Source organism: Molothrus aeneus, chromosome 1 (genome assembly GCF_037042795.1).
Source record: "Molothrus aeneus isolate 106 chromosome 1, BPBGC_Maene_1.0, whole genome shotgun sequence".
NCBI lineage: Eukaryota > Metazoa > Chordata > Aves > Passeriformes > Icteridae > Molothrus > Molothrus aeneus.
This window is the reverse complement of record NC_089646.1, coordinates 113420979-113448119: the sequence shown is the minus strand read 5'-3', so window position 1 is coordinate 113448119 and position 27141 is coordinate 113420979. Positions and strand designations below refer to the sequence as shown.

At 36.8% G+C, this 27141-nt stretch overlaps 1 protein-coding gene across 2 annotated transcripts; it reads left to right on the top strand.

Annotated features, from left to right (window-relative positions):
- Window positions 1-284: 284 nt before the first annotated feature.
- On the top strand, window positions 285-26933 carry TCEA1 (transcription elongation factor A1). Of its 2 annotated transcripts, none has more exons than XM_066563167.1 (10): window positions 285-400; window positions 6178-6240; window positions 10651-10756; window positions 18576-18663; window positions 19684-19829; window positions 21694-21750; window positions 22622-22776; window positions 24148-24294; window positions 25253-25324; window positions 26398-26933. In XM_066563167.1, exons 1-10 carry the CDS (start codon window positions 332-334, stop codon window positions 26404-26406), a joined length of 912 nt encoding a protein of 303 aa, XP_066419264.1. In that variant the 5' UTR covers window positions 285-331; the 3' UTR covers window positions 26407-26933. The 2 variants fall into 2 exon arrangements, with proteins under 2 accessions (XP_066419264.1, XP_066419257.1); XM_066563160.1 differs by having other exon boundaries at window positions 19681-19829.
- The last annotated feature ends 208 nt before the right edge of the window (window positions 26934-27141 follow it).

The window sequence follows — 27141 nt, the reverse complement described above, 5'->3', positions numbered from 1 at the left end:
TCACGGACTATCGTGAATTGGAAAGGATCCACTAGGCTCATGGAGTCCGACTCCTGGCCCCGCACAGGACACTGAAGAATGACACCATGGGTCTGAAGAGCGTTGTCCAAACGCTTCTTGAGCTCGGTCGGACTCGGTACAGTGCCCAGTGAAGGTTGTCGGAGGTCAGACACATCTCACTGTACTTTTGCTGGGTTTGGGGCTTTTTCGGGGCCTCGCGGTGCGCGGGCGGCCGCAGCCCCGCCCCGCTCTCGGCGAGCGGCAGCACTGCCTGCCTCCCGCGGCCGGCGCTCGACGCGCGCTGCCTGGCGCCGCCCGGGCCGCCGCCGCCATGGCCACGGAGGACGAGATCATCCGCATCGCCAAGAAGATGGACAAGATGGTGCAGAAGAAGAACGCGGTGAGCGCCGGGACGGGACGGGGCGGGAGGCGGATCGGCGCCGGCGCCGCGGGCCCCGGCGCGGCCCCGGCCGGCGCCGCGCTCCCTCTTTCCCGCGGGCGCGGGGCCTGTCCCTTCCCGCCGCCGCGCTGCCCGGCGGCCTCGGCGCTTCCCTCGCCGTCCCGCGGGGCCGCGGCGCCTCCCCCGGCTCCGCCAGAGGAGGGGGCACGGCAGCCGGTCCTGCTCCCCCGCGGGGCGGCCCCGCCGCCCTCGCCGCAGCGCCTTGGGCCGAGAGGAGGTTCCCGCCCGGGCGCCGGCCCTGGCTGGGAGCAGCTGCGCCCTCGCTTCCTGCTCGCTGGAAGCGCGGTGCTGGCCTTGGCGGGGAAAGGAAACCTGTCACCCCCTGGAACCGTGCGGAGACGGCCTCTTGTACCCCCTGTACATAGGGTGTTGTCGCTTTTAGGCGCGAGAGCTGGAGTTTTAGGTGGGGTGTAAAAACTAAGATGTGAGTGGAGAGCCCAAACCCAGCTGCGGCAGGGCCAGAATCGAGTGGGTAAACTTCACAAACAGATGAAGAGTGTGAGCCTTTTTTCTTTTTTTTTTTAACCTGCAACACTTCTAATTGTGTTTATTAATCTGGAGAATAACTTGTGCCTCAGAACGGATGAACAATATAGTTAGGCAGGATTCAATTGGCTTAGCTGAAGTGTTACTGTCATGTAATGTCCTTCATAAAGAACTGTGATAACATATGGTGTTTATACGGTGCCTGCAAACACATTAAAGTAAAATCAGAGTGTTGAGCAACAACCAGATAACTGATCCTGGTTATAGATAAAATAGCATGCAAGTAAGTTGTCAACTCTGTTTGCTATTTCTTTATCAGGTTATTCTCTGGAAATTTGTGCTTGTATATGTAATTGTTGTTCTTCCTGCAAGAAACTAATAATAATACATGAAGTTAAGGGGTTTTTTTCCTATATGTTATGATAGTGCATTAAAAGCTTAGTAACAGTAATAGTTGAGAACTCAACACTGCACTTCCACTTTATAGAAGTAATTTTGTTCTTGCTTAATACTGGAGAGTATAAAGAGCATTATTAATAATATTTTCATATTTATAGAAATACTGACTGTATTAAACCAAGGTGATTTGTTTAGTTCAGAATACAAACAAATTCATTGTAAGTACACACAAGCCATGCTTCAATCTGTGTAGTTCCATAATATGGCATGGTTTAGCTCTGATCTCTTTGAACTCTCAAATGATACATTGTGGCAGCAAGACCCTTGTCTAGAGGAAACAATGCTTTATGACTGGCATTTATTAATTCCATAATTTTTCCCTCTTTGTTTTTAATTCTCTTCTCCATGCATTTAAGCACAAAAGCATTTGTGTCTCACTTTCTCTAAAACTGAAATAGTGGCTCTTTCCTACAAGGTGTTGAAAGGGTGAAGACTTACTGCCTGAAATGCTTTAATATCATGGTCATGGGACTGATAAAGGGCAGCCAGCTCGATTTTATTTGTAAAACTTCTGATAACAGAAAGAAAATGACAGCTCTCAGGTAGCATGAGAATGACTGTTGTTCCTGGGGAGCAGCCATACCAGGGATGCTGCAGGTGGCCACAGGGTATTTCTCTGTGATCTGGGAGGCTTAGTAGTTTGGATAAAATTCCTAACAGCAGCTGGGAACATATTCTAGCACGTGAATATGTTCACATTCTAGCACGTGTAACATGATTAACCTTCAGAGCTCTGGGGAGCGCTGCCGTGACTTCCTTGGGGTCAGTGTAGGTGGGACGTGGCTGAGCACAGCGAGCACAGCTGGGCCGGGCTGTGCCTGGCCGGAGCCAGAGCTGGAGCTTCGTGTTCACCTCTGTCCAGCAGTGAGAGCCAGGAGTGAGAGCGAGGGAGCACCAGAGGCGTTGGGCTTTTGTGCTGTGTTGGAACCGAGCTCCTTCAGTCAGGCTCCTTACTACACGCAAGTGGCTCCTTTGTTCGGCTGATGTTTTCTCAATGAGCTGTGGCCAAAAGCGGAGATCTGACAGTTTGTCCAAAGCCCGTGTGTGTGGCATGATAAAAACCCTTAGCAGCATCGAAGGAGAGGATGTACTTTAGTATTCAAACCAGGAGATGTCTCTGTGTTTTTCTGAGTCTTTGTCATATACAAGGTATTTCTTTATTGCACAAAGTGATTTCCTCCCTAATTCTGCCCTGTAGTTAAAATGCTAACTTTAGCAAAATTATTAAGGTCGTCTCTATGAAGAGGTACTTTTTTGTCTCACAAAGATGAAGGAGAATTGATAAATGCATTCTTACACAAGTACCCACTGAATAATGATACTCTTGACAGCCTCTTGTGTTCCTTTCTCCATTTTTACTCATCAAGAACAGGTATTTGGTCTGTGTCTTTGAATGAGAATGATTTGATGAGACACATTAATAATAAAAGAAAGAAAAAAAAGCTTTGATACTTGCTCTCTCTGAAGCTGTCAAGAAATGTTCAGATGACAAGAAATGTTTGATCTCTCATACAAAAGGTGACTCTGGCTTGTGGCAAAGCACTCTGTGACATGTCTTTTGATGAGTTAAAAGGGCAGGCCATGCAGACACTCTGAGTCAAACTCTTGGTGATTTGCCTTGACTAAGGATTTAATTGTAGCTGTGCAGATTTCATGCCTATTTAATGAAATGATATGTGCAGTTCTTTTTGAAGGGGTAAATAATATGATTTAGTATTTAATGCACTGTGCCATACACATTTCTGCCGTTGCTTCAAATTGAAATAGATACCACTCCTCCTTCAGAACTGTGATTGGATTAAAACCTGTAGTGCCTTCCTTTGAGCTTCTGCTGTATGTAAGTACACCTTTCTTTCATTAAGCTGCTTAATGAATAGCTATTAAAACTAAGGCTGCACCCATGGATTAAAAATAAATCAAGAATGCTTGAGTAAATTTAGAGAGGAAAATAAAATTGTCTGTGTTATTAAATGTATACTCCTTTAAGTAGAACAGAATCATGACTGGATAGCTCTGCTGTCTTCGAAAATTTGCTTCATTTTCTATTGCCTGAAGCTCAGCTTCTAAAATATGACTATAGAATACCATTCTGTGCTGTTGTGGTCTGATCAACTGAAAGAAGCTGAGAGGAGTAATCTACTGAGTCTGTACGTAATCTACTGAGTCTGTATGAAGCTGTTAAGTTCTGTTAAGTGACAAGGTAAATTGAAAGCCAGCCAGCTTAGGAGAATGGGACATAGCCTTTAATTTTCTATAAAATTACAGAAATGCCTTTAAAAGAGGGTTTATAACAATGTCTTAATGATTGGGGGGTTTTTTGAACATAGAGGTCTTACATTAGGAGAAAAGTAATTACAAGTTATGCTGTGCAACTTCCACACTAGTTTTGAGATAAGGAGAGCATTTGACATTATGCTAAGAAAAGTGATGATGAAAAGCTGTTTAGTTAGTAAGAGTTTAAAACCAATTTAAATTTAATTTTAAAGCATCTTATTCATGGTGCACAGTATAATTGATTAATTGATTAGAGAAGTGAAGGCTTAGAAAGGATTAGTGCATTATCAATTTTGGTAATTTGGTACAGAAACCAGCATAAAATGTAGATAACATCCGTTAATCTGTTGTTTTTTGGTTGGGTTTGGCTTTTTTGGTGGTTTTTTTTGGTGTTTGTTTGTTTGTTTGTGGGGGGTTATTCTTGTTTGTTTGTGGGGGGGTTGTTTGTTTGCTTGGTTTTTTGTTTTCTTTTTTAAAAAAAATTGTTGCATGTCAACCTGCTATGTATCAAGTTGCTAGTATCACAAAACATTTACTCTGGGAATAATAAATTTGTTTTCACATGTGCAGTTGGGAAGGGATATAACAGGCAAAGGAATTTTGACTAGGCTGTATTTCTAAGATGAGATGAAGAGAATGCTACTTTGCATTACAGTGTTACTTTCATATTGAATTTGCAGACTATAATCAGGTGTGTTAATTTTAAAATTACATGCTGTGTACAGTGTGCTAATAACTTAATTAGTTTGGAGGTAAGTTTTACTGGATTATATGTTTTGAAATGGGACATTGACTTCTGTCGTGAGTTTTGTTTTGGCTAAGAAAATTTTCTTGAATTTGATTTTGTTTTGTAGCAGTGAAGATAACTAATTTGCTTTATTTGGATCTGTGTTTGCACAGAAGAAACCATGCTTATGGCTGTTGAGAGAAAGATGTGGTTTAGTATGCCAACTCGATTTAGCACCTGAAAACATTGTGACATTTCTCAGTCTTGCATCATTGCTGCTAAAATTCTGTGGTTAAGACTGGAGAAGTTTTGTATTAGATGAATAAAAGTTAAATGTAACTTTTACTATCATGGCAAAATAGTAAAACTTTAGCTTTATATATTAATTGAATTTATGTAAAGTGGGATTTGGTGAAATGTTTGGGTTTAGAGGTTTCCTTGGGTCAGAAGTGTTTGAAAAACAAAGGTTGTAGCCAACATTTGAAGGTGTCCAAACCTGAGGGTTTTTAAATGTGACACCGAAGTTCCACTTCCATCTTTCTCAACCTCCTGGTGGCTTTTTTATCTTTAGTGGCTAAAGTGTAAGACTGCAGTTGTAGCAGAATATTTTACCTTTCCTTGCAACAGGTGTTGTAATAGAAGTCGATTAGGGAGAATTTGAAAAGCAAGCAAAATGCAAAATAAAATATGATGAGTTAAGAGGTAAGGAAAGAAAAGCAAATAAAATTCCACAGATTTGCAAATGGAAGTTTTATGGGATTTATTTCCAAACCTCATTAATTAAAAAAATTTAAAAAAAGGAAAAAAAGAAAAAGTAATGAACTGAGCCTGAGTGAACTGAGTGGCCTCTTGGATGCACAGGCAGTTGTTGCCTCCCTTCTGTTCATAGCTTCCAGGTTCAGCACCACGTGCACTTGAATAACAGCCAAATCATCTCAGCCTTTGGGAGGTTTGTGTGGGCTGACAGCCCACGTGCACAGTCAGAAGTGTGTGCAGAACTTTGCTGAAGCAGAGTTGGTAAATCGTCAAGGTTGGAGAGGTTAAAGAGAATTACAGAGCTCACATTTATGCAAACTTTTTTAAAGTAAAGCCTATATTGCTAAAGAATGAATTGTTAAAGTAGCTGGGTATAGACTTTGTTAACATCTAATAGTGCAATCTCTGAATTTGAATCATCTATCTAGAAAGCTGCTTACACAGAAGTAGTTAGTACCTTTCCTAAAAGTCTTAGCAGGGGAAAAAGAAAAACCCACGGTGTGTGGCTTTACCACATCACCACAAATACAGTAAAGAATGATGTCTGTGTATGTTTTATATATATATGTGCATTATTGATGGACTGGGCAGAGCTTCTCAGCTCCAAGTTCTTGTGCTAAAACTGACGTGCTTGTTCTGAACTGAAAATTGCTGCTGTTGTCTGGATTTTTTCTTGTGCTGAAGCAAAACATCCTTGAAGATGTGTATTGGTTAAGTAGTAATTGACAGAATGCTTTGATTGTCATTTGAGTTACATGGGGTAAAACTCCTGTGTTAGGTATGGCAACTCCCTAGTCTTGAGTGAATACTTTGATTTCCAAGTTAAGGCCTGTTAATGCTTAGAGTTTGTGAAGTGGACCATTCCTTGTTCTAGTTCTGTGGATAAATTGAGAACTGGTGGTTTGAACCCAGTGTATGACCCTGAAGGCAGATAAGATTATATTGTTGATATTTTATTTGGAGTTCCTGATTGCTACCAAGTTGATGTTTTTATTTTCTTTCTTTTTTTTTTTAGGCTGGAGCTCTTGATTTGTTGAAGGAGCTTAAGAATATTCCCATGACCCTTGAGTTACTACAGGTATGATTTTCTTATTGTTGTTGTGTTGCAATTGTTAATTCCCTAATGAAGAAGGTGGAGCCAGCTGATTTGAAAGGAGGTTACACTATTTAAATAGATTCCTAAGTCCAAAGTCCTCGGAAGCATCAGTTTTGTTACATGGTAATCTAGTCTCACTTCACCTGATGTAGCACACTTATCTTAAGTATTTTCTTCCAGCAGCAAACTCTTAAAGTTTCTCTTTCTGATTGAGAGTCGTGAATTTTGTTGTGGATAAGGGAGAAGAGCTGCTTACAAATTTACCAGACATAGAATCTTACATTTTCACTCTTAACACAAATGAGTGTGTTAGAGTTGAAGGAGAATGCACCTGATTTTGTCTGATTCTGTCTTATGTAGTTAGTTCTGGTTTTGCCTTGTAAGTAAGGAGAAACATAGTTGATACCTTGTAGACAAGTTGTATTCGACGCACACTCCATGTTCCCCCTCCCTCATTCTGAGTAATGTATTTCTTAAGGTAATTATACTCCTCTTTTACTCTCCTGGATTGGAGTGATGGAGGGGTACAATCTATCCCAGTTGTATGGATACTCTCACTAATGTTGCTTAGATTTGCATCTTTAACAATATTTTATATATTATTTGTAAATTCCTTCAAAAAATAAACTTGGTCAACTTTACTTATATGTCAAGTTTCAGAGCTTTTCATGTAATTCATCAGTGAGCAACTTTTGTTCCAAACTAGCCAGATATTCCCTATCTGTGAAAATTTTAAAATTTCAGTTAAATCTGAGACCCGATTTGCTGTAGTAGCCACTTAAATTGGAGGAGACTGAAAAGTAACTTTTTTCTAAGGGGCAATTAATGGTCACAGATAAAGAATTAGCTATAAATATAAAGTTCAAATTTTAAAGGTGTCAGGAGTGATAGAATTTTTGATTCATGCATCCTATATACTTGCAGAATGTACTTAGTAAGTTATTACTAATACTATTTCTGACAGAAAATGGGATTTTTAAGGTGTCACTTTTATGCATGAATGCTGGTGCAACTCTGATACTTTGTCCCCTATGTTCAACTTTCTTCTTTAAAAAGAAAACAAACTCAAAACCCCCTAGAAAAAATACCCCACAGAAAGCAATAACAAAACCAAGAAAATCTCTCTGCTTAACCTGATTTTTTTGAGTTTCTTTGTGCAGGTCTTAATGCAAATTATATTTTGCATTAAGTATAATAACATTATTTTGCCTTTGGAGTTAAAAATTTCTCTGCGAGAGCTCTGAACTTTCAAGTACTTTGGGATACTCTTGCATAGTGCATTGTCTGTACCTTAGTTAGGAAGCTTTTCATAAATATCCATTGCTGTATTCAAAACAGTTCCACTGCATGAGATTGCATTTAGCAACATATTTGGACTCAAATTTACTTTTTTTTTTTTTCCCTTGAGAGTTTGATAAAATATTAAGTCTGACATAAACTTTCTTTGTTGGCCTCCCAAATTTGCTTAAGCAATGGTGGGCTCAGAGCGAGAGCTGAAATGTGAAGAAATCGTACTCCTTGCTCTGGTGGTGAGTCATGAGTGTGCCAGTGTCAGGTGGGGTGATGGTCATGAGATAGTGGAGGCACTGTGTTCTTCTGTGCAGATCAAGAGTTCTGACAATTGTGTTTGAATTGATGAAATGAAGAATAAAAGTGAAAAGTGTACTTCCATACCCATTTTTAAGAAGCTTTGAAAGCTGGCTACATTTAGAAAAGCTCTGCTAGCTCTGTTATTCTTGTGTAATAAGAGAAGTGATGATTTTTTGTGTTATACCTCTCCTACCTCAGCCTGAAATAATGAGGTCCTCTGACGAGTTTCACAGGTATGTGCAATAGGAAGGTGCATATTAGTAGTCTGGACTTGTGCTGGTGTCTTTTGTCTTTCTTGCCACATTTATTTTCACAGAAAGCTGAAGTGATTACAGGCAATAATACCATTGTGTCACATCTGATGAGTTTTATGTAAGCAAGCTGATCCTTCCTCAGCTAGGCAGGGAGCCGGTAGGCTTCCTCACACAATTTATCCTGTGGTCTGACTTGCAAATCTGTTTAGCAGCTTCAGAGCATTAAAGGCATCGTGTCCCTGGTGCTAATTGTGGTTAGTGCACAGCTAAACAGTGAGTGACACAGTCAGCCTTTATTTTCACAAACAGGTTTTACAGGAAGTTACACACACATGTGCAGAGCTAGGCTATGATGTGCAGCCTTTGTTAATGGCTTTAGGGCAGTTCACTGGCAAGAAATCCAGGGGTGGTTATTCTTCAGTGGTTGGTTTGGCTCTGCTTTGGTCTGAGTGCTCAGCAGTTCTCTGTCCTCACACACTTACAGTTTAAAGTTGGAGGCAGGTCTGATTCCTTTGGTGGTTGCTCTCCCTCCCCAGCTGTGTTCCTTAAATTTTTGCATTTGATCTGGTTTAGAGAGCACCTGCTGCCCCTGTCTGCTCTGCTTTGTGTTCAGTCATAGGTTACTTGTGCTCACTACTGCTTGCACCAACTGAGGGCTGCTGGCCAAAGCTTCAGTGCTTCAGGGTGAAAACAGCTGTCTTATGCTGTCTTTGACTGTCTTAACTCTGAAAGCAGATGAAAAGTGCTATAGAATTTAAAGTGGGGAAGAATGAAAATACTGGAGTTTTTCACTTAACAGTGGCAATTGCAAGAACAGCTCTATAGACAGGGTGACGAAGGAAATTCCAAATACTGTCAGCTGGTTTGTCACTACAACATAGTAATTTTGAGAATATAACACTGATCTTTTGTGACTATCTGTGCCAGTTAGAAGGTAGATAAATTAGTAGATCATGACTTCCTCTCTTCAGGTAGACCTGATGCAGTGTTCTATAAAAGCAAACAAATTAGTTGTTTTTATGTGCTGCTTTAAGAAAGCTGGCAGTTCAGAAAGTTCCCATAAACTGTCCCTTTTGTGTGATCATAAGAAGAAATTTTTCTGGTTAGTTTTGAGTTTTACTTGAGTTTTTGGATTTTACTTAGCTAAGTCTGTAAGTTTGTGTGTTTTCCCTTTGCTGATGAGCATAGGCTGTCGTTGTGCCCAGCTGTTAATGGAGGGTTGGGTTTTTTAGTAGATACATTTTTCTCATCCAGATGTAGTATTTTATGGATTTTCAAGGACATGCTATTTTTTACTGTCTGAACATATTGTTGAGATTTAAGTGTTCAAAATACCAAGAAAATGGGCAGTACCATTAATGTGGGTGAGCAGAGTCCATCTTGGAACATTTTAGTTACAGGTGAGTAACCGTTTGTTTTCTTTCATTCAAAATGCATGTTTAGAGCTGATGCTTAGGCCTGAGGTTATTTAATGTGTTTCCTTGGCTGAAATAGATATGGATTATTTCAATAGCTCATCCATGGTGCCTCAAAAAGTGTTGTTTGGGTTGTAAGAAGTAATTTACAGGAACAAATAATTTCCATTTTTAGCAAGCCACAAAGATTTAAATTTTCCTTTTAAGAAGAAGGAAGTTAATGATGATCTACTGCAAAAGTAAGTAGAGTAATTTCTATTTAGTGAATCCTGTAAATGGTAATGCAACAAAAATGAGCATCTTAACAGCAAATAAAAAAATTTAGTCATCAATCAGAATACAAAAAGATAATAAAATCCTTATTTATATTGTTAAATGCTTTTCTCCTCTTATGAAGCTAAAAGGGTAGAAATTTTCTCTTTGTTACACTTACACATTAGCCATAAATCTTCTAAAATGTTACTGTTGAGCTATATTTATGTCCTTATCTTCTGAGTCTTGAAAGGCGTGAGTTGTAACTTACTCTCATGTTCGCTCTGTAGGTGGCAGTAATGGCAAAGGCTTAAAGCTTGTCACTGTCAGCCTTTTCAGAAATATAGGATAGCTCATTCTTTAAAATCTTAAACACAGAGAGTACTGCTTCTGTCTAAAGTTAGAACTCTCTGTGCTAATGATTCTAAACAATCTCAGTATCATCAAAATTTTTAGGTACCTTAACCATGCTTGCTCCCATCTGGGTATTACAGCTTTTTACACAACCACTGAAAGGGAATTCTAAGAGTGTGATGTCAATGAAGAAGTCAGCAAGCTTCTTATAGTGCTGAAATATAACTACAGTCCTTAACCCTTGTGCCCACAATCACTGTCCACCCCTCCCCAAATTTTTGTGATGAAGACAGATGGTAATACTGTTGTGTTTCTTTTTAAAATGTCCATGTTATTGAGAGAATTTTTCTAAAGGCTTGCAGTATTTTGTCCTGAGAATCACAAGCAAAAAGGAAACAAACACACCACAAAAGAAAAAGAAAAAAGATACTGTAAAAATGAATGTCAAAGTACAAATTTATATATATTTATTTGTTAAATTGTTTTCCTGTCACTTGTGATAATGTATATTTCCATTTCTTTTGCAGTCTACCAGAATTGGAATGTCAGTGAATGCAATACGCAAGCAAAGCACAGATGAAGAGGTTACATCTTTAGCAAAATCTCTTATCAAGTCTTGGAAGAAGCTGTTAGGTATGGCAACAGAAACATCCCTGCTCTTGCATGTTTTAACTCTGTGCAGCCTTGGTGCTCATCATTGGCACTGCCTTGCTTTAGACATATTTGTGCTTTTGTGTGAATGTTGAAACTTTCTGTGCTGGTGTAATTGGTTTTTTACTCTTTGACTGTCCCCAGGCCATTACTGTGAGAGTGTGTGCAGAGAAACAGTTAATGTATTTTATTTGGGCTGGCAGGCAGCAGGACATCAGCTTCTCTGATGTGATTAATTTCTGAAGTCTCGTTGCCTGCAGTTGAGCTGGAGTGCCTGTACTGCACACTAAGCACTAACAAACTTCTTGACTATTTTCTTCATCAAATATAACAAGTACTCTGAAGAGCTGGTGCAAAATCTCATGTGAGAGTGTGGAGGCTTTGATGTTTGATTATGAAGAGAAAAAGACATTAAAATGTTAAAATCTCTTAGAACTTACAGGTAGTGAGAAACAGAGCTGCACTTTCTAAAACTAAAACCTTAATGATTTTAAACAGCTTACTAATTGGCAACTTAACACTTTTTGTTTAATTTCCCTTAAAGCAATTCATAAGCTTAAAACCTTTCTGTTTGGGTTTTATTCAAGGGTATTTGGTAGTACTTAATATATCTGAAAACACTTAAATCTCAGAATATGTCCAGATATTTTTGTTCATACACTGTGGTGCACTCTGTTTTGTTTCTTTGTATGTAAGCTTAGGTAAATTAAGATTTTTGAAGCTTAAAATTTTAAAATAGAAAAGAATTTACTTAATGATTTAAATATTTACCACTCTGTCTGGAAAAATATGCTAAATACCAGGAGAGTGTAATTCCCCTACCATTTGAACTCAGCTTCATTTTTATCAGTTGTGAAGTGTTTATCAGATACTTTATTACTGTCTTGTAAATGATATAGAAAATACTCTGACTGTCTAGAAATGGACAACTTGTCAGAACCTTAAACTTTGATGCTCTAGTAAGAAAAAACAGTGTCTACAGCAAACTTTTTAAAGCTACCTTAAAGACTTTTAACCTACCTAATAATAATGTTAGTTTTAGAGGTTAAAACTGGATAATACTAGACATGCTGATAAAACACCTTAAAATTCATAATGACCTTAATAATAAAAGTAAGTGCATTTACAGGATCTTAGTGTATGATCTGATCAGAGATAACTGGTAAATAGTGAAAGTAATATACTTTTTATTGTTGAAATTAAATGTGGAAGTCCAGCTTTATTAAATCAGTATATAAAAGTAGTAAGGTATATAAGTGGAGAAATTGACTTGTATATTAGCATCAGTTACTCTAAAGACTTCTAAAAGTAGCTGCTGGATTGAGTGATTTAGCTCTCAACAACTTTATTAAAGGTTGTTAGTCTAAGTTTTAAAAACAAAACCCTATCAATATTTGGTGAAAGTTATTTTTTTTTCTTGGAAGTTCAAATTTTTAAAACTGCCACTTAGCTTAGACAGTATAGTAGAGGATATACTCTCATTTCCAACAGAATTCTCACTGGGAGTGTGCTCAGATGCTGCTCTCCTTGGGGAGGGGGAGACCTGCCTGATTATTGCTGTCCTTTGACCTAAGGATTTGCCTTTTTTTTGTTGATAGTAATAAAAAATAATTGTCTCATTTTTTTAACCCTTGAGTTCCTTAAGTCAGTCAGAATTGTCTTAATACGTTGTTACTTAAAGTTTACTGGTGTTTAAGGGTTCAAACATTGTGAAACCTGGGGAGTGTCACTCCTGCCTGGAGGGTTTCCATGCTGTAGTAGTCTGGGTAAGAATGTGATGCCTGAAGGTCACAGCAGGTCAGTCTGGGTGTAGGCTGCTGTGCAGAGGAGCAGTCCTGACTCCCCTTCTGCCTCTTTGCTCCCTCCTGTGTTACAACTAGTGCTGGAGTGGCTCTCCAGAAGACCAGAGCTGAGAACTGATCAGTTAGAAACTAATTGTTTTGTTCATTTCTTCTGGCTTGAAATTTCAACTATGACTTTTTGGTCCAGCCTGTTTGCAGTTGCTGTTTCCTGCACAGGGATTGTAGCAGTAACAAACAGCTGGGCAAGTGGACCTTCCCCTTTTGTAGCTTGCTAGATTCAGATTGTTTTAACACAGCTGGGAGACTCTAACTAAGGCATTTTGCATGAGGTGAAGTCAAACATGTGAGGAGCTGGAAAGCAAATAAGAAATATTTGGCATTTATCAGAACTGAGTATTTCTTGGGGCAGTGGGTATGTGACCTTTGTTCATATGGTAATTTTTGTTACATAACAGATATTATTGTGTCATAATTGTGCCAGCTCTAGTATAATTGTGGTAATGCACTTACTACATAAAATTAAGTGAATCCTGGAAATACAGCACTGCTTACATTCAAAACTTCGGTAGTTAAATTTTTCTTGGTTGTAATGTAGATCTAAAGCATAGTAAGGCAAATGTTTTGCCTCTTTTATCACTGCTCAGTAACTCATTAGAACATAAAGTTTCATAACTGTGAAAGATAGGGTATAAGTATGGGTGGGAATCTTACAAAGTACTCTTATTCTGTTTTATCATTAGTTTTGACTTTCTTGGAAGAATGCGCAATACCGTATGTTGAGCTGCTTGAGAAATCAGTTTCGATTATGCTGTTTATAGTGCATGTAAAATGGTATGGAGCAAAGATGGCAGCAGAAGCGGACAGCTGTTAATCGTACCAAGCATTGTACTCAGAGCTCTGAAGTCTTTGTGAGTTATTTTTATAAATGACATTTTGAATTTAGGCAAGAATTGTTCACTGTTCAGGCTGCATGTAATGTTTCAGTTCAATGCTATCAGAATTTAGTTTTTAGGAATGCATGGGATACATGAGTACAGATCAAAGTGAGTTGTGAATCACCAGATCTTTGTGGCTTGACTTGAGCCTTCCCAGATTTTTTTCTCCAAGCGTTTTTTGGAGGGGTTGGACGCTGTGAAGCTGAGGCTTCTGACCATCTGAAGTGACTCACTGGGTGAGCCACAGTGCAAGGTCCCTTTCAGATACTTTCTGAAAGTTAAACTATACAGCAGAGATGGTCACAATTTGCATAAGGAGCTAAATTCAGCTCTCAGAATAAAATGCTGCTCAGTTATAATATGGGATTTACCAATAATGATTGTTTTGCCAAGTAGCTGAATATACAGAGAGTATGCTGTGCAGATAATGAATCTATGCACTGAATATACAGAGTATGCTGTGCAGATAATGAATCTATGTGCACTCATTTAGGTTGTCAGGAGTGTTTCTTATGTTAGAAAAGCAACAAAAATTCCTTAAGGAATATAACCCTCATAATAAATAATTACTTGCTGAAATGAAGAGTATACAGTGAAAAAGAATGTCTAGACCTGTAGGTAAACTTTCCTCCAGTAACTATATACTGAACTGAAAATGCAGAAGCATGGCACAATATTCTTAACATTAAGTGATAATCTGTTGCCAGTATTGAAAACTTAAAGTGAGGCCACAAACATTTTGAAATGCCTATTTCAAAGAAGGGCGTGCCTGAATAATTTTATTTTAAAAGAGTGTTTAAGTGTTAATAGCACCAATCAGGCATCACAGAAGTATTTTACTAAGATTACTTTGCTCACAAAATCCTTTGTTATTTCAAACCTGGATTTGATTCTCCTAGAGCCAGCAGGTGCAGTCTAGGACTATCTTACAGGTATGTTAATGCTGTCATAAGTGTTGTTCAAGGACATCTCAAAGCCTACTGGCTTTGTTCAAAAAAAAAAAATGTTCCTGGCAAAGCAAGTTCTTAAATTAGAGTCTAATAGCATTTACAAATATTATTTACTTTTGATAAGAAGAGTACATGTCTTTATAAGACATCAAGCAGAATCAAGTGCAAAAACAATTTCAATAGTTTCATTTTCATATCGAGTATGAGCTGTAGAAATCACCTCTTGTGAAGTGTATATTTGGAACTGTTCATGTACTGTTTGTAGGTCTGTAATTTGTTAAGCTAATAAGTGGAGAGATAACAACACACAATGCATTATACTATATAAAAGAAAAACACATAGTGAATAAGTCCATGTGTCGTGGTCTTTTGACACTGATGATAAAAAAATCTTTAGCAAACAGTTCATAATTTTGTTGTTTATTTATGGACTTTTAGATATTCCTCCTTCCAGAGCTACTACTGAAAAGAGACTTTTACTGATCTTATCTTCATGCCTTACTACGTCTTGTAGAGGAATTGCTGACAAGTGTAGCTGCTTGTGCATCTCAAGACTATTTGGTCAGAATCTGGAAAATGGAGCCTAAATAATTATTGCATGTCAAGGTCATTGTTGAATTAATAATTATGTAATTTGGTACCTGTTCTCTTATCTCTTTCTTTTCACTTATTTAAACTGAATTCTCAGAAAACTTTCCAAGTTCTGGTCGTAATTCCTGAGTAGGCAACACACGATATCCCGCTAAATTAAATTTTCATGTGCTTCCAGGTAATAACTAGCCCCCTTTCATTAATGTTTCTGGGGAAATTTTTTACTTTAATATTTTTCTTAATCTGAAGTTAGATTTATAAATGAATAGCATTTCATCTTTATATTTTCTAGTTTTTTCTTTTTACTAGCAAATGTCTAGTGTTGGCTCGTAACATAGAAATATCTAGGAGAAAGCTATTAATGGCTTCTAACATTCAGATTAATTATGTTATCTGGCTGTATCTTTAAAATTTCTGGTTTGATAACACAAACCACTGTTATGTCTTATTTGACCCTGGAGAGATTTTTCACTGGAGAAGCTTCAAATATCTTTCAAATTAATTGCAAGTCCCAGGTAGAAACTGCAGTGCCATTGTTAACCTTAGAATGTCTTATTCCAATGAGTACTAGTCTATTCTTGTTACTACCGTGTTCTTTGTATTTTAAAGAAGAAGTATTAATATAAATTAACTTCTCTTATAAAAAAACAAAGCTTTGAGGTGTTTATGGCTGCCTGAAGATGCAGTAGCTAAAACTGCGAAGTTACAGTTTTCAGTCCTAAAATTGGTGATAATTCCCACTTGTTTCTGAAGACAAATTTGGTAAGTTTGAATAGCTGTATGGAGTTGCAAAAAGGAACTGCACAACTTGTAGTTTGTATTGTATAAATATTTATAATGTTCTGTAGACTTCCTGAGGTGAATCACATTGGAATTTTTAAAGATATTTCACAGAAGGGCCATTTTTTTCCACCTTACTTTGTTAGAATTTCTGTGGTTGTTCATAGTTCCCATTAGATGTCATTCTTCCTCTATATTAGAGTCTGGTCATTGAATGTAAAATAAGCTAATTAGTAGGGACTTTTAATTTGTCAAGGATAATTTTTCTATCCCCAGAGGATAGGTGAAATGCTGCCTAGCAGGCTGTTAATTGCAGTCTGTTCTTTTGTCAATACAGTATTTCAGTAAAACAAGATATCCTCAGTACTGTGTGAGTTTAAAGATGGAAAGCATCTCTTCTAATGCTTTCCAATTTATGAGCCATAAAGTGACTTAAACAAATAATAAAGTGACTTAGGATAATATTAACTTTATTTTCAGCTTTTTGAAACTAGATTAAGCAAAAACTCTCAAGTGATTAAAGAAGCTCTAGTTTTGAAGACATACTTGCTAAAGATGTCCAGTTTCAGCTGCTCAAGTCTGACCTTGATTTGAGACATCCTTGCATAGACTGCAGCTTAGGAGGAGCTGTGCTTTTATCTGTGTGCCTTGTGTACATCCTGCCTTCCATAAGGGAAAGAAGCCATTGGGGTACTGGCAGGTGTTGGCCAGTGCCTGCCCTTGGTGAAATGGTGCTGGGCTGAATGGAAGTGTTTGATAAAAGAGATCTGGGTGCCAGCTATACAACTGTGATATGTGTGCATAATAAGCAGGAGATACACAAGTCAGACCTGAATTTGACAACTTGTGTGCCAGAAAAGAATGTGTAGGTAAATGGGCTGAAGCACAGCTCCTGCTTTGCAGGACTTGAGCTGTACCCCAAGATACCTGTTTGATCTACTGGTTTGTCTTAAAGCCTCTGACAAAAATGAACATGTACTTAAAATGTTATGAAGCTAAATAAGATTGTATGCATATTTGGAACATCTTTAAAGATTATATCATGTAATCAGTTGTTGCCATAGAGAGAGTGAGTATGCATGTTAAAAATGGGAGTTGTTTTCTTTCTCTTAGTTCTCTTCAGTTGTCATAGCAGAGAACTCATGTGATCCATTCAGTTTATAGTCGTTTGCTTTCTTAGTAAAATTATTTTTATAAACAGAAGTTGTTAAATTGATCTCTTTATTAGGATTTTTTAAATAGCATTTTCAGCTTATTAAAGATGATCACTGAGTGCATCATCTGTGTTTAATTATCTTTTTTTTCCTAAATGAAATTTCTCACAGATTGAATACAACATTGCAAACAATGAGTGAGCTCTTGAAGGCTGGAGAAATACTCTGGAGAAGTATCTTCTTGTGCTTTTCTGGTTCCTGTACTATTTTGTGTGCATGTCCTTATAGGTGCAGCTGGAGACAGGATAATAGATTGGTGCCTGGTCTGATCCAGTACTGCTGTCTCTGCTCTCCTTTTATGATGATTTTTTTTAACAAAGTGGTATTTCTTTGGATAAATTCCTTAACTCACAGGTTAAGGAAAGGATCAAAATCATGTTCAGTTTATTGTTCCTATAAAAATAAAGCCAGTACAGTTATTTTCTGCTCTATAAAAATCAAATTAAAAAGCTTGATGTTTGAAGAGACCCAGATTTGTGTTATGTACAACCAAGTTCTTCTGAGAAGCACAGGGATGGGGGTTTCTCTGTAAATAAAGACACTTTTAGATGCCTAAACAAGGATTTACATGCTCAGTTCAGGACATCTTTGTTGGCAAGACTGAGCCTTAACAGATTTCCCTCCTTTTCTTGTCCTGTTTTTAATTAATTTTAAAGTTTGTAATATATGCTTATTCCAGTAATACAGTCTACGATTTTAGAAGTGTAATAGCAGCTTTATAAGGGCTTGGGAAGAGGAATTCACGAAATCTGTCAATCAGTGATGTCAATCTCACTAGGCTTTCTCTGTAGGCAGTAGAGAGCCACCCTTTCTAGAGAACAAATCAAAGCAGGCACTCAATTTAGCCACTCTGAAATCCTCTTTACAATGGAAGGGTGTATGCATTTTTGCTGCGCTAGATTTAAGTGTTGTGATTGCTCTTTTCTATATAGACTTTTGTCCTTATTCTTTATAAAATTGTTGTGAAACATAACCTGTATGGGAATGGCAGATTCAAGTATATTTAAATACTGAGGCAAGTAATTTAAGAGCTATCACAGAAACTACTATCTGTGTGTCTGGAAAACTCCTTTGAAAATATGAAAGTGACTTTATATTTTGCCAACTATGGTCTCTTCCACAATATAATTAAAAAGAATGGCATGTATGTAGTAGGAAATTAAGTATATAAAGCATGGAAGACAAATTCCAGAGACTTGATACAATACCTGAGAAGTTACTGTCTACCTAATGCAGGAGTGTTGGAAAAAATAAATCATAGAAGTCTATGTTTCCATCATGTCTTCACTGCCAGTTTAAGCAGATGCTGGACTTGACTCAAAGCATCTGAAGTGTTGTCATGTTTTCCATTTCCTGCATTGGGAGGGTGTTGGGAAGTGGAAGGCTGTACTGCAAGAGAAGGTCAAAGCAGAGAGTGGGAGATGATAGCATTTGTAACTGATTCGGGAAAAATCATGATATTTTATCACTGCTTTAAATCAGTTACTATTTCTGGGTAGAAGAGAGTTTCTCATGTTTTGTATTTCCAGATGGACCTTCAACTGATAAAGATTCTGAAGAAAAGAAGAAGGAGCCTGCATCTTCCTCACAAAACAGCCCTGATGCCAGAGAAGAAAGGTGCTTAATTCTTAATGGCTGTGCAAATAGTCTCACTCAGTATAAATTAACATTAAACTATTTGGTCTGAATTGGTAATATTAGAGACAGCTGCCGTGTTCTTCTCTGAAAGATAGAGTTGTACAAGGAACAGTGTGTTGTTGGAGAAGTAAACTGTGCTACTGTTGACATGAAAAAAACCCAACAAACATAGGTCAAGATATAGCCAGACAAGTTTTGTTTATCCATCTGTTGGGTCTGTCAAATACTCTGTCCTCTCTCGGTACTAGCACCCAGCTTTGAGAATTGTAAAACAACTTTCTCTGCTTTGTGGTAATTGCATATGCTTCTTTTGTGTGTTAGCTTTTAAGTTTAATAAACATTCTGCACTTTTTTTGGTAAACACAGAGTATGTTACCAGAAAAAGAAGCCTGCATTAATGTCACTGCAGGAGCTAAAGAACATTTACAAAAGAGTATTTGCAAGCCCATTTCTTCTCTACATTTCTGACTTCGGTGATCTCTTTTCAGCAGCCATTTTAAAATTGAAGTTTAACCTCTAACTGTATGTCCAGATGGAAGATGAAAACTTGGTTTGCAGTTTGCAAAACAACATAGATTGTGGGGGGTTTTTTATGACCATGGCACCCCTTCAGTACAGTAAGCAGATTGAATGCAAGGCATGCAGAGTGAAAGTTGGTGTGATGTATCATCACTTTTTCTTAAAGTAAAGGTCTGTGGGAGGAAAAAAGATTTCATGTTAATGTAAAGAACTGAGAATTAAAGCTTATGTGCCATATAATGGAATGAAATACCTGCTGTGTCTCTATTGTGTGAAATACCCTAGTGAATAGTCTAAAGACACTTTAAAAATTGTACTGACTCTAGAGCTATAAATAACTTCTTTAAAAGGTGGCTTGTGTTCTTATTTTCAAATACCATCAAATGGATGTAGCAAAAGACCCGTATTTTGCCCAGAAACAAAATTATTTGAAGGGGAAAAAACATTAATATTGGTTTTCATTTTGCCTTTTTTTAGCAGCTCAAGTAGCAATTCCAACAGCAGGAAGGAGGAGGGTAGTGCTCCCTCAAATTCTTTCATCCCTTCTTTTCCCCGGGCTCCAAGCACTTCAGACTCTGTACGAGTGAAATGTAGAGAAATGCTCTCTGCAGCTCTCAGAACAGGAGGTGAGCTTTGTAGACTATATTTTCAAGTTTAACTATTTCCTTCCTCTCTATTTCTGTCTTTCCCACTCTACTTTTTCTCCTACCCTGTAGGGTAGAATAAACCCTGTTTGCATCCATTTGAGCGTGTAGACCCATAAACCAGTTCACCCAAGGTGCAAGTAATGAGTAACCTTGATGGCATGGGGATGTTTCAAAATGCATTTTTATTGCTGCTAATTCAGGACATTTTGTGGCTCAGTTCATCTGATACATTGCCAACAGGGGATCTTGTTTTAAGGAATGTTGTTGCCTCCTTAATGCTTAATTTGAATTTTTTTTTGTATAGGCTGCTATTTTTTTTGTCTCAGTCTTTTTGACTGAGAGGGTGTGACTACATACAAGACTGCCTTACACCAGAGGTCCTGGGAACCTTCAGATTTTAGTTTTTGAAGGCTGTCTTTCTATTTTGATTTATTCTTGACATTTCATTAAGATAGCTTGCAATAATAGAGTTTGCATTGCTCTTAACCTCGTGCCTTTTGTGTATCTATAAATTCCTTGACTGCTCTGGGATTTTTTCTTTTTATCTCTCATATACACTCGGGTGTCTTTAAACTGACAAATTGAATGATTTGCTAGATCAGGAGCAAACTGAAAGCTGGATGTTTCAGAATTACCTGATTTTTTTCTGGTGCATCCTTTTTGTCAAAATTATGACCCAGCTCCCGTTTCTCTGTTCTTAGCTTAGTGTAGCTTGGCCCCGTGTAAGTAAGCTTCTGAATCATCTGTGCTTACTCTCTTCATTCTTTTATTCTTTCTTTTGATTCATAGAAATTCAGGTATAGACAATAAGCAATGTTGACTAAAGACCATAGGTTAGTGGTCATCTGGATATATAGTTCATAGACTTCTTTTGGGACCAGACAGTCAGACACAGCATCTTAGTATTCATAATTCTATGTAGTCTTCATTTTAAATAGTTTTCCAAAAACCTTTTTTGCTGTGTTGCTTTCTATAGCACATGTAAACTGATGATCCATTTTTAAAAATAAGGTTATTTTATTATTTTATGCCCTTTGGTATGAGATCAAAGGACAAATGATGTTTGGGTTACTCGCTGAAATATACCCATGTTGAAATGAGGAGGCAAACATTATATGCAATTTGTTTTTAAGCTGTCTTGGAAAGGTAGATGTCTTTGTGGGGAAGCATTATGGTCAGAAACAGTAAACAGTTATTTTGAGACATTTTAGTTCAAGTGTTTTACTGCCTTCAAGACTGCTGTGGTCTATTTCTTCTAATTTACGTCTTTTATGACACATCTCTGCTTTGCATTTAAAAATCTAATAAGATTGTTTGTTATTTAATTACCATGTTTATAATGAAATCTTTCTCTTCCATGCATGCAAAACATTTATTTGCTTACTCTTGTATTGTATGGACTAAAACAATTGATTAAACACAATATAAAATGTTTCCCTTTTATAGTAGTTTGTTCTGTGCACAGGCTGTGGAGATGGGAGAGATGCCAAGCCCATTGGAATATTTTAGATTTTTCTGTATAACAATGGTTTTTGTTGCTATTTGTGCTTGCTGCAACTAGGTATCAGAAGTTTTTTGGTTTTTAAATGTTTTTGACTCTTTTAAACTTCTGTTCTCCCTCTTTTGCTTACTTGTGTTCTTCCAAGTAATAAATTTTGAAATGTTAAGTATGGAGTAAATTAAAATTACATATACAACAAGAAGACTCACTGCAAGTGTTTTATAATTTGCTGAGTTTCAGCATTCTGAAACTGTAGGGATCTCAGGAATATAGAACACAGAGTGTCAGGTTGCTAATATTTTATTTATTTATTTATTTATTTTATTCATTTGTTTTCCTCAGATGATTACATTGCTATTGGTGCTGATGAAGAAGAGCTGGGTTCTCAAATTGAAGAAGATATCCTTTGTTGTATATGTGTGCTCTAGAGCAGGAGTGTTTTTGAAAAACACAGTAATTTTCTAGTTAATCAACTTGATCTATATATTGAGTGTTTTTATATTTCATATAAAACAAAAATGTTAACTGTGTTTAACACATCAGTACATAAATTTAGTGTTTAAAAATCAGCCCAACCTAAATGATTTGCCTTAAAATATGTAGGAATGCATGTAGGTGAGTATGTGTGGGTTCTTTTCAGCTCAATATGTTTTCCTTGTAGCAGCAATATAATATCTTACTGAAGCATTCTTACATAATATGCTGGGCTCTTCTATGCTATTTTAAAATCTTTTATTGTTAACACTCTTAATCATTTTCTAGTGTCTTTATTTAATTTTCTACAAGTTTATTTCTAAATGAATTCACAGTTCTCAAAAGGGTGGTTCTGGTACCAGTGTTTGAATCGTTCCAGAACAGGGGTCTGTGCTTTGTTTTTTAACAAAAAAGTTTGTGTGAGTGAGCTGTCATTGTTTGAATATTTCATTCAAAAATTAATTAATTCTCAGGATGAGATCTGGAGAAAGAAGAAACTGGACATAAAGTTATGAGTGACTTTTCACAATTACAGTTGAGGTCCTACTACTCAAAAATTCGTATTTCACTGACCCTGTGCTAAACTATGATTAGGCTTCAGAAGGTTGTGAATTCTGCTGTGTTGAACAGGAAAGTAGCTGTTGGTTGGTGTGGGGGGAGGACTTGATGGACAGTGGGGAAGTGCCTTGGTTTAGAACTTGCCCCCCAGAATGAATCCTTTCTAATGCTCTGTTTTACTTGTTAATGTTTTACTCTATTTGACTTATCCATGTTTTGTTCCTTAAATCCAAAGCACCTATTTTTCAAGAATTAAAAAACACTGATATGAAATACAAAAATAGGGTACGAAGTAGGATAGCAAATCTCAAGGATGCAAAGAACCCTAACCTAAGGAAAAATGTATTATGTGGAAACATTCCTCCTGACAAATTTGCTAAAATGACAGCAGAGGTAAGTAAAGCACAGGTCTTGAACTGCTCTCCTCTTGGACTTACACCCTAGCCTGTATTTATTAGCCATAAAAGTAATTTGTGTAAGCTGGTGTACTTCTGAATGACTGTGGCTTTTTTGTGGCTTGCAGAACCTGAATTACAGGGCTGTGCTGGGGTAGAGGGCATGAAAGTGTCTTTACAAGTCAAAATAGATCAAGAAATTCAAATGAAAAATGAGATTTTATGGGAGAGAAAAGTGAAAGCACATCTTGTGTAACATCTCTTTTCAGTTCTGCAGTTCTGCTTCTATGTGTTAGATTCTGCCCCCTCAAATGAAATATAAAGGAATATCTTGGAGACTGAGAGAAATTAGTTGTGGTCAACTAATGAAAATCATGACTAACTTTATTGCAAAAGAAAGTTGTGCTGGGCTTTTTTTGGTGGTTGTTTTTTTTTTACTATAGCTTTACATAAAGGTTAGGGCAAACAGAGGCTGGTGAAAGAATGTGTAGAAAAAGCAAATTGTACCTTCAGTATGTATTTTGATTTTCTTTGTTCTACATATTTAGAACAAACATATACTTTGTCCTGTCCAGTGCACATTCTTTGTTTCATTAATGTTTTGTATTGAAATGTCAAATGGCTAAAACCCCCTTAGTGTTAAGATTACTTCTTAACAGTAGTGAAAGAGCATTGATACAAAATTTTCATTCCACATCTACATGGGATGGTGAATAAAATTGTATTGAAGAAAAATGTTACAAATTGGTTTTGCTGTGCACACTTGATTACTAGACCTTGTGAAGATCTCATGCACTAAAACTATTTTAAAGGAAAAAGAAAATGGGTGATTCTGAACTCTTTGCTTAGTGTTTAGAAACAAAGTTAATATGATTTCTGGTGACGTATGGTAAATTATGGCTCTACTTCTTTATCAGTACAAATATGGAAGTCAAAAAAATGTAAATTTTTTCCTGTAATAAATGTTACGTAGGTCAATGAGTTAATTATCCAAGGATCTAACCTAGGGAGAACATCTTTTTTGCCTCTTTGGAGGACTTCTAAATCTTCTGCCTTGCCTCACTTACATTTCTGAACTTCAGAAGTGTATTTGCATAGAAATGTTTCTAGATGCTTGATGTTGTATCTTGTACTTTTTTTTCCCTATCTGTGTTAAAGAAGAGAACATTTTTAACTTCTTGTAGCTTCTGTGCTGTGAAATAGCCCAGCTTAAGTCTTGTAAAATTAAAAATGTGTAGAATCACATTGCCCTTCAACAGAGTTGTTGTTCATGGATTCTAAATAAAAAATTGTATTGGCTTGCACAGTGTTAACTTGTTCTAAAGCTAAAACGCTCTAGTAAACTCTGTCTGCTCTTTGTCCTTTGTAGGAAATGGCAAGTGATGAGCTGAAAGAAATGCGCAAAAATTTGACCAAAGAAGCTATCAGAGAGCACCAGATGGCTAAAACAGGAGGTACCCAAACTGATCTGTTTACATGTGGCAAGTGCAAAAAGAAGAACTGTACATACACCCAGGTGCGTGGTTATTCTGACTCTTGGTTTTCCTTTTTCAAAACTTAAGTCCTATATAAAGATTGTCAGAGAAAAAAGTTTGGAATTGCAAAATGAACTTCCAACAAAATGCTGACAAATTATAAAATGTGAAGGTAGCTGGATCTACTTAGCTGTGCTTATGTAAAGCAAGTTTGTTGTATTTATTTTATGTAAAATACAAAAATTCAAAATACAAAATAAAAAATACAAAAATTTTATGTAGATCCAAGCTGAGTATCTATATAGACTGAAACTTGAGTTTTTTTACAATGCTGAATTCTTGATAATTCTTCTTAATACATCATATTCATAAGGGTTTTATGTGGAGGAGAGATACTGTTTTTAATGTGTGTAAGCTTATTTTTACAGAGGGACTAAATAGCAGAAAATTATATGTATGTATATGCACATGTATATTTATATATATATTTAATGTACCATTTGACTAACACAAGACTCTGATTTGCAGTCATTCCCACAACCACAGAAAGAGTGCTTTAATTGGCTTAACTGTGCTTCAGGGAATGTCATTTTCATCATAGGATCAGCTGCATTTATATTTTGTACTGTTTATCATATGCTTTAAATAGAAAGTTGATTTTCAGTCATGAGATTTTAAGCCTTTGCATTGGTAAATGTATGTAAAGCTGTACTGCCTATTGTACTTTTAGTGCAGAATCTTCTAGAAATACGTGCACAGTTTCGGTGCAGAACTTGGTATTTTAGTGCTACTAAATCTCTCAAAATCCAAGTTTATCGTGGCTTTATAGTGAGGCAAAAAGCCCAGTTTCAGTTGATACATAAAGTTAACTTGTATTTTTATGCAAATTTATTTCCTTAATGTTAAACTTTGATTTAAACGGTTACATTGAACGCGCACTAACAAAAAATTGAAGATACTGATTTTCCTTTCCCTTTCTGGCTCTTGCCTTTGCCAAAGGTTCAAACCCGCAGTGCTGATGAACCCATGACAACATTTGTTGTCTGTAATGAATGTGGAAACAGATGGAAGGTAAGACTGTTAGACTGCTCTGCATATCTGATAGCAGGCAGCCAGCCTCTGTGCTTAATTTGGGTTTACAGTAAATGTGACAAATCACTTTCTGTTGACTTTTGGTTACTTCTTAACCCATTAATGATATTACATGTTGAGATTGCAAAGTAGCTTTAAATTAGAAATATATTTTTGACTGAAGGTATGAGATCTCTCAAGAAGGTTGGTGGCAAAGGGGGAGGGAAGTCAGGACTTAGTCGTTGCAACATTTAGTTACAATACTGCTTTGACATAGGAAGTGGTGACAATCTAGTCACTCTGTTTTCTCTTTCTTCACCCAAAGTTCTTTTAGCTGGTTTTAAACCCTGCTTTGGTGAGTGTAACAGGCCTTTTTTAGACCTTTTGTTGTTACTGTTTTTTCTGGTTTTTTTGCTATTCTGAAAAGAAGAAGCAATAGAAAAGAGAGATGACTGCTGCTGTATTCCTGTGCCAGGATAAGTGTAGGGCAGTGATAACTTGATTGAATCTTTTTTAAGTTTGGGAAACAGGAATTTATAAAGCTTTGGAGAAACATTGGTAGTTCAATAAAACAGAAAAACACTGAAATGAAGGCTTGTAAAATTTACAGTTTAGGGTGTGATCACATGCCATAGGAAGCATGATAACCTCATTCTGTTATTTTTCTATGTTAAGCATGCTGCAGCTCTGCAGGGCCATGCCACGGTGTACATTAAGAATCCCACATAAAAAAATATTTTATGTATCTTGGTTTACATAGCTTATGTATTGTTGTATGAATATTGTTCATATATAGGCTCTGAGATATCTAAATAATATATAAAGCTTAGAAATCATTTGATGGAATTGCTTACAGTAATTGGAAAAGTACATTTGTCCTTAAAACCTTATGTAAGGTGGCAGTTACAGAAGTGTCTGTATACAGATGCCTGAAGGAAGGGTTAAAATATAAGCAAGTGCTTTAATTAGTAATTTCCATATTCTAAGTATGGTGTTGTATTTCTGTTTCTTCTTGTAGAGGTTTAGAACTAAGATGTATAAAGATCTCATAAAGTATTATTTTCTTTTGACAGTTCTGTTAGAAGAAGAAATTGTCAAGACATCTGGACCAGTATGAACGAGTATTTTGTAATTAGCTTTAAAAACTAGACTAAGCATCTAGCTTCCTGCAAATGAGAGGGTTTTTTGGTTTTTCTTTTCTTTTTATTTCAAAGCAGCATACATGCCTCAAGTTAGCCTTTGTTTTGACACAACCATCATTTCCTTAAATGCCTTCCTATAGCTGGTAGTCAGTAGGGCCAGGTTGCTCAATTGTATGGTGAATTTTAAAATATTTTTTCATTTTTATAAGTAAGTTGACATTAAACTTTTACCAGTTAAACATTTTGGTAATTGTCTTGTTTTTTTCTAGCTATGTGAATAACGTACTTTATTTTTTGTGGTCTGAAATATACACGCTCCTCCTGTGTGTATTTTACATCTCCACATTTGCTCGATTGTAAGAATGAAATTTGTTTCTCTCTGCTCTGTTCACTTTGCTTTGCAAGCAGAAAAGGTATGTAAGTTCCTCATAACATTAAACTCAGTTGTTAACTAATACACAATTTAATTAACTCTAGTTTGTGTGCTCTTTTTGGACTAGGACTAAATTTGCAGTCATGGGGTTTGAATATTTGTTAGTGGTTCTGATGACCTCTTTTGCAATGGTTGGTTAAGCTTGTTTATGTAACCAGCTTTGATCAATGCAATATATTTTATTGCCCAAAGCATGTATTTTACCTTCTATCAGCAGGCATTATTTCTAATGTCCTAAAATA

Coding starts and splice junctions, on each gene's coding strand:
- TCEA1 (XM_066563160.1), top strand. CDS start 332: ATGGCCACGGAGGACGAGATCATCCGCATCGCCAAGAAGATGGACAAG. Junction 10,757..18,575: donor GTCTTGGAAGAAGCTGTTAG/GTATGGCAACAG, acceptor TTGTATTTCCAG/ATGGACCTTCAACTGATAAA. Junction 21,751..22,621: donor GGGTTCTCAAATTGAAGAAG/ATATCCTTTGTT, acceptor AATCCAAAGCAC/CTATTTTTCAAGAATTAAAA.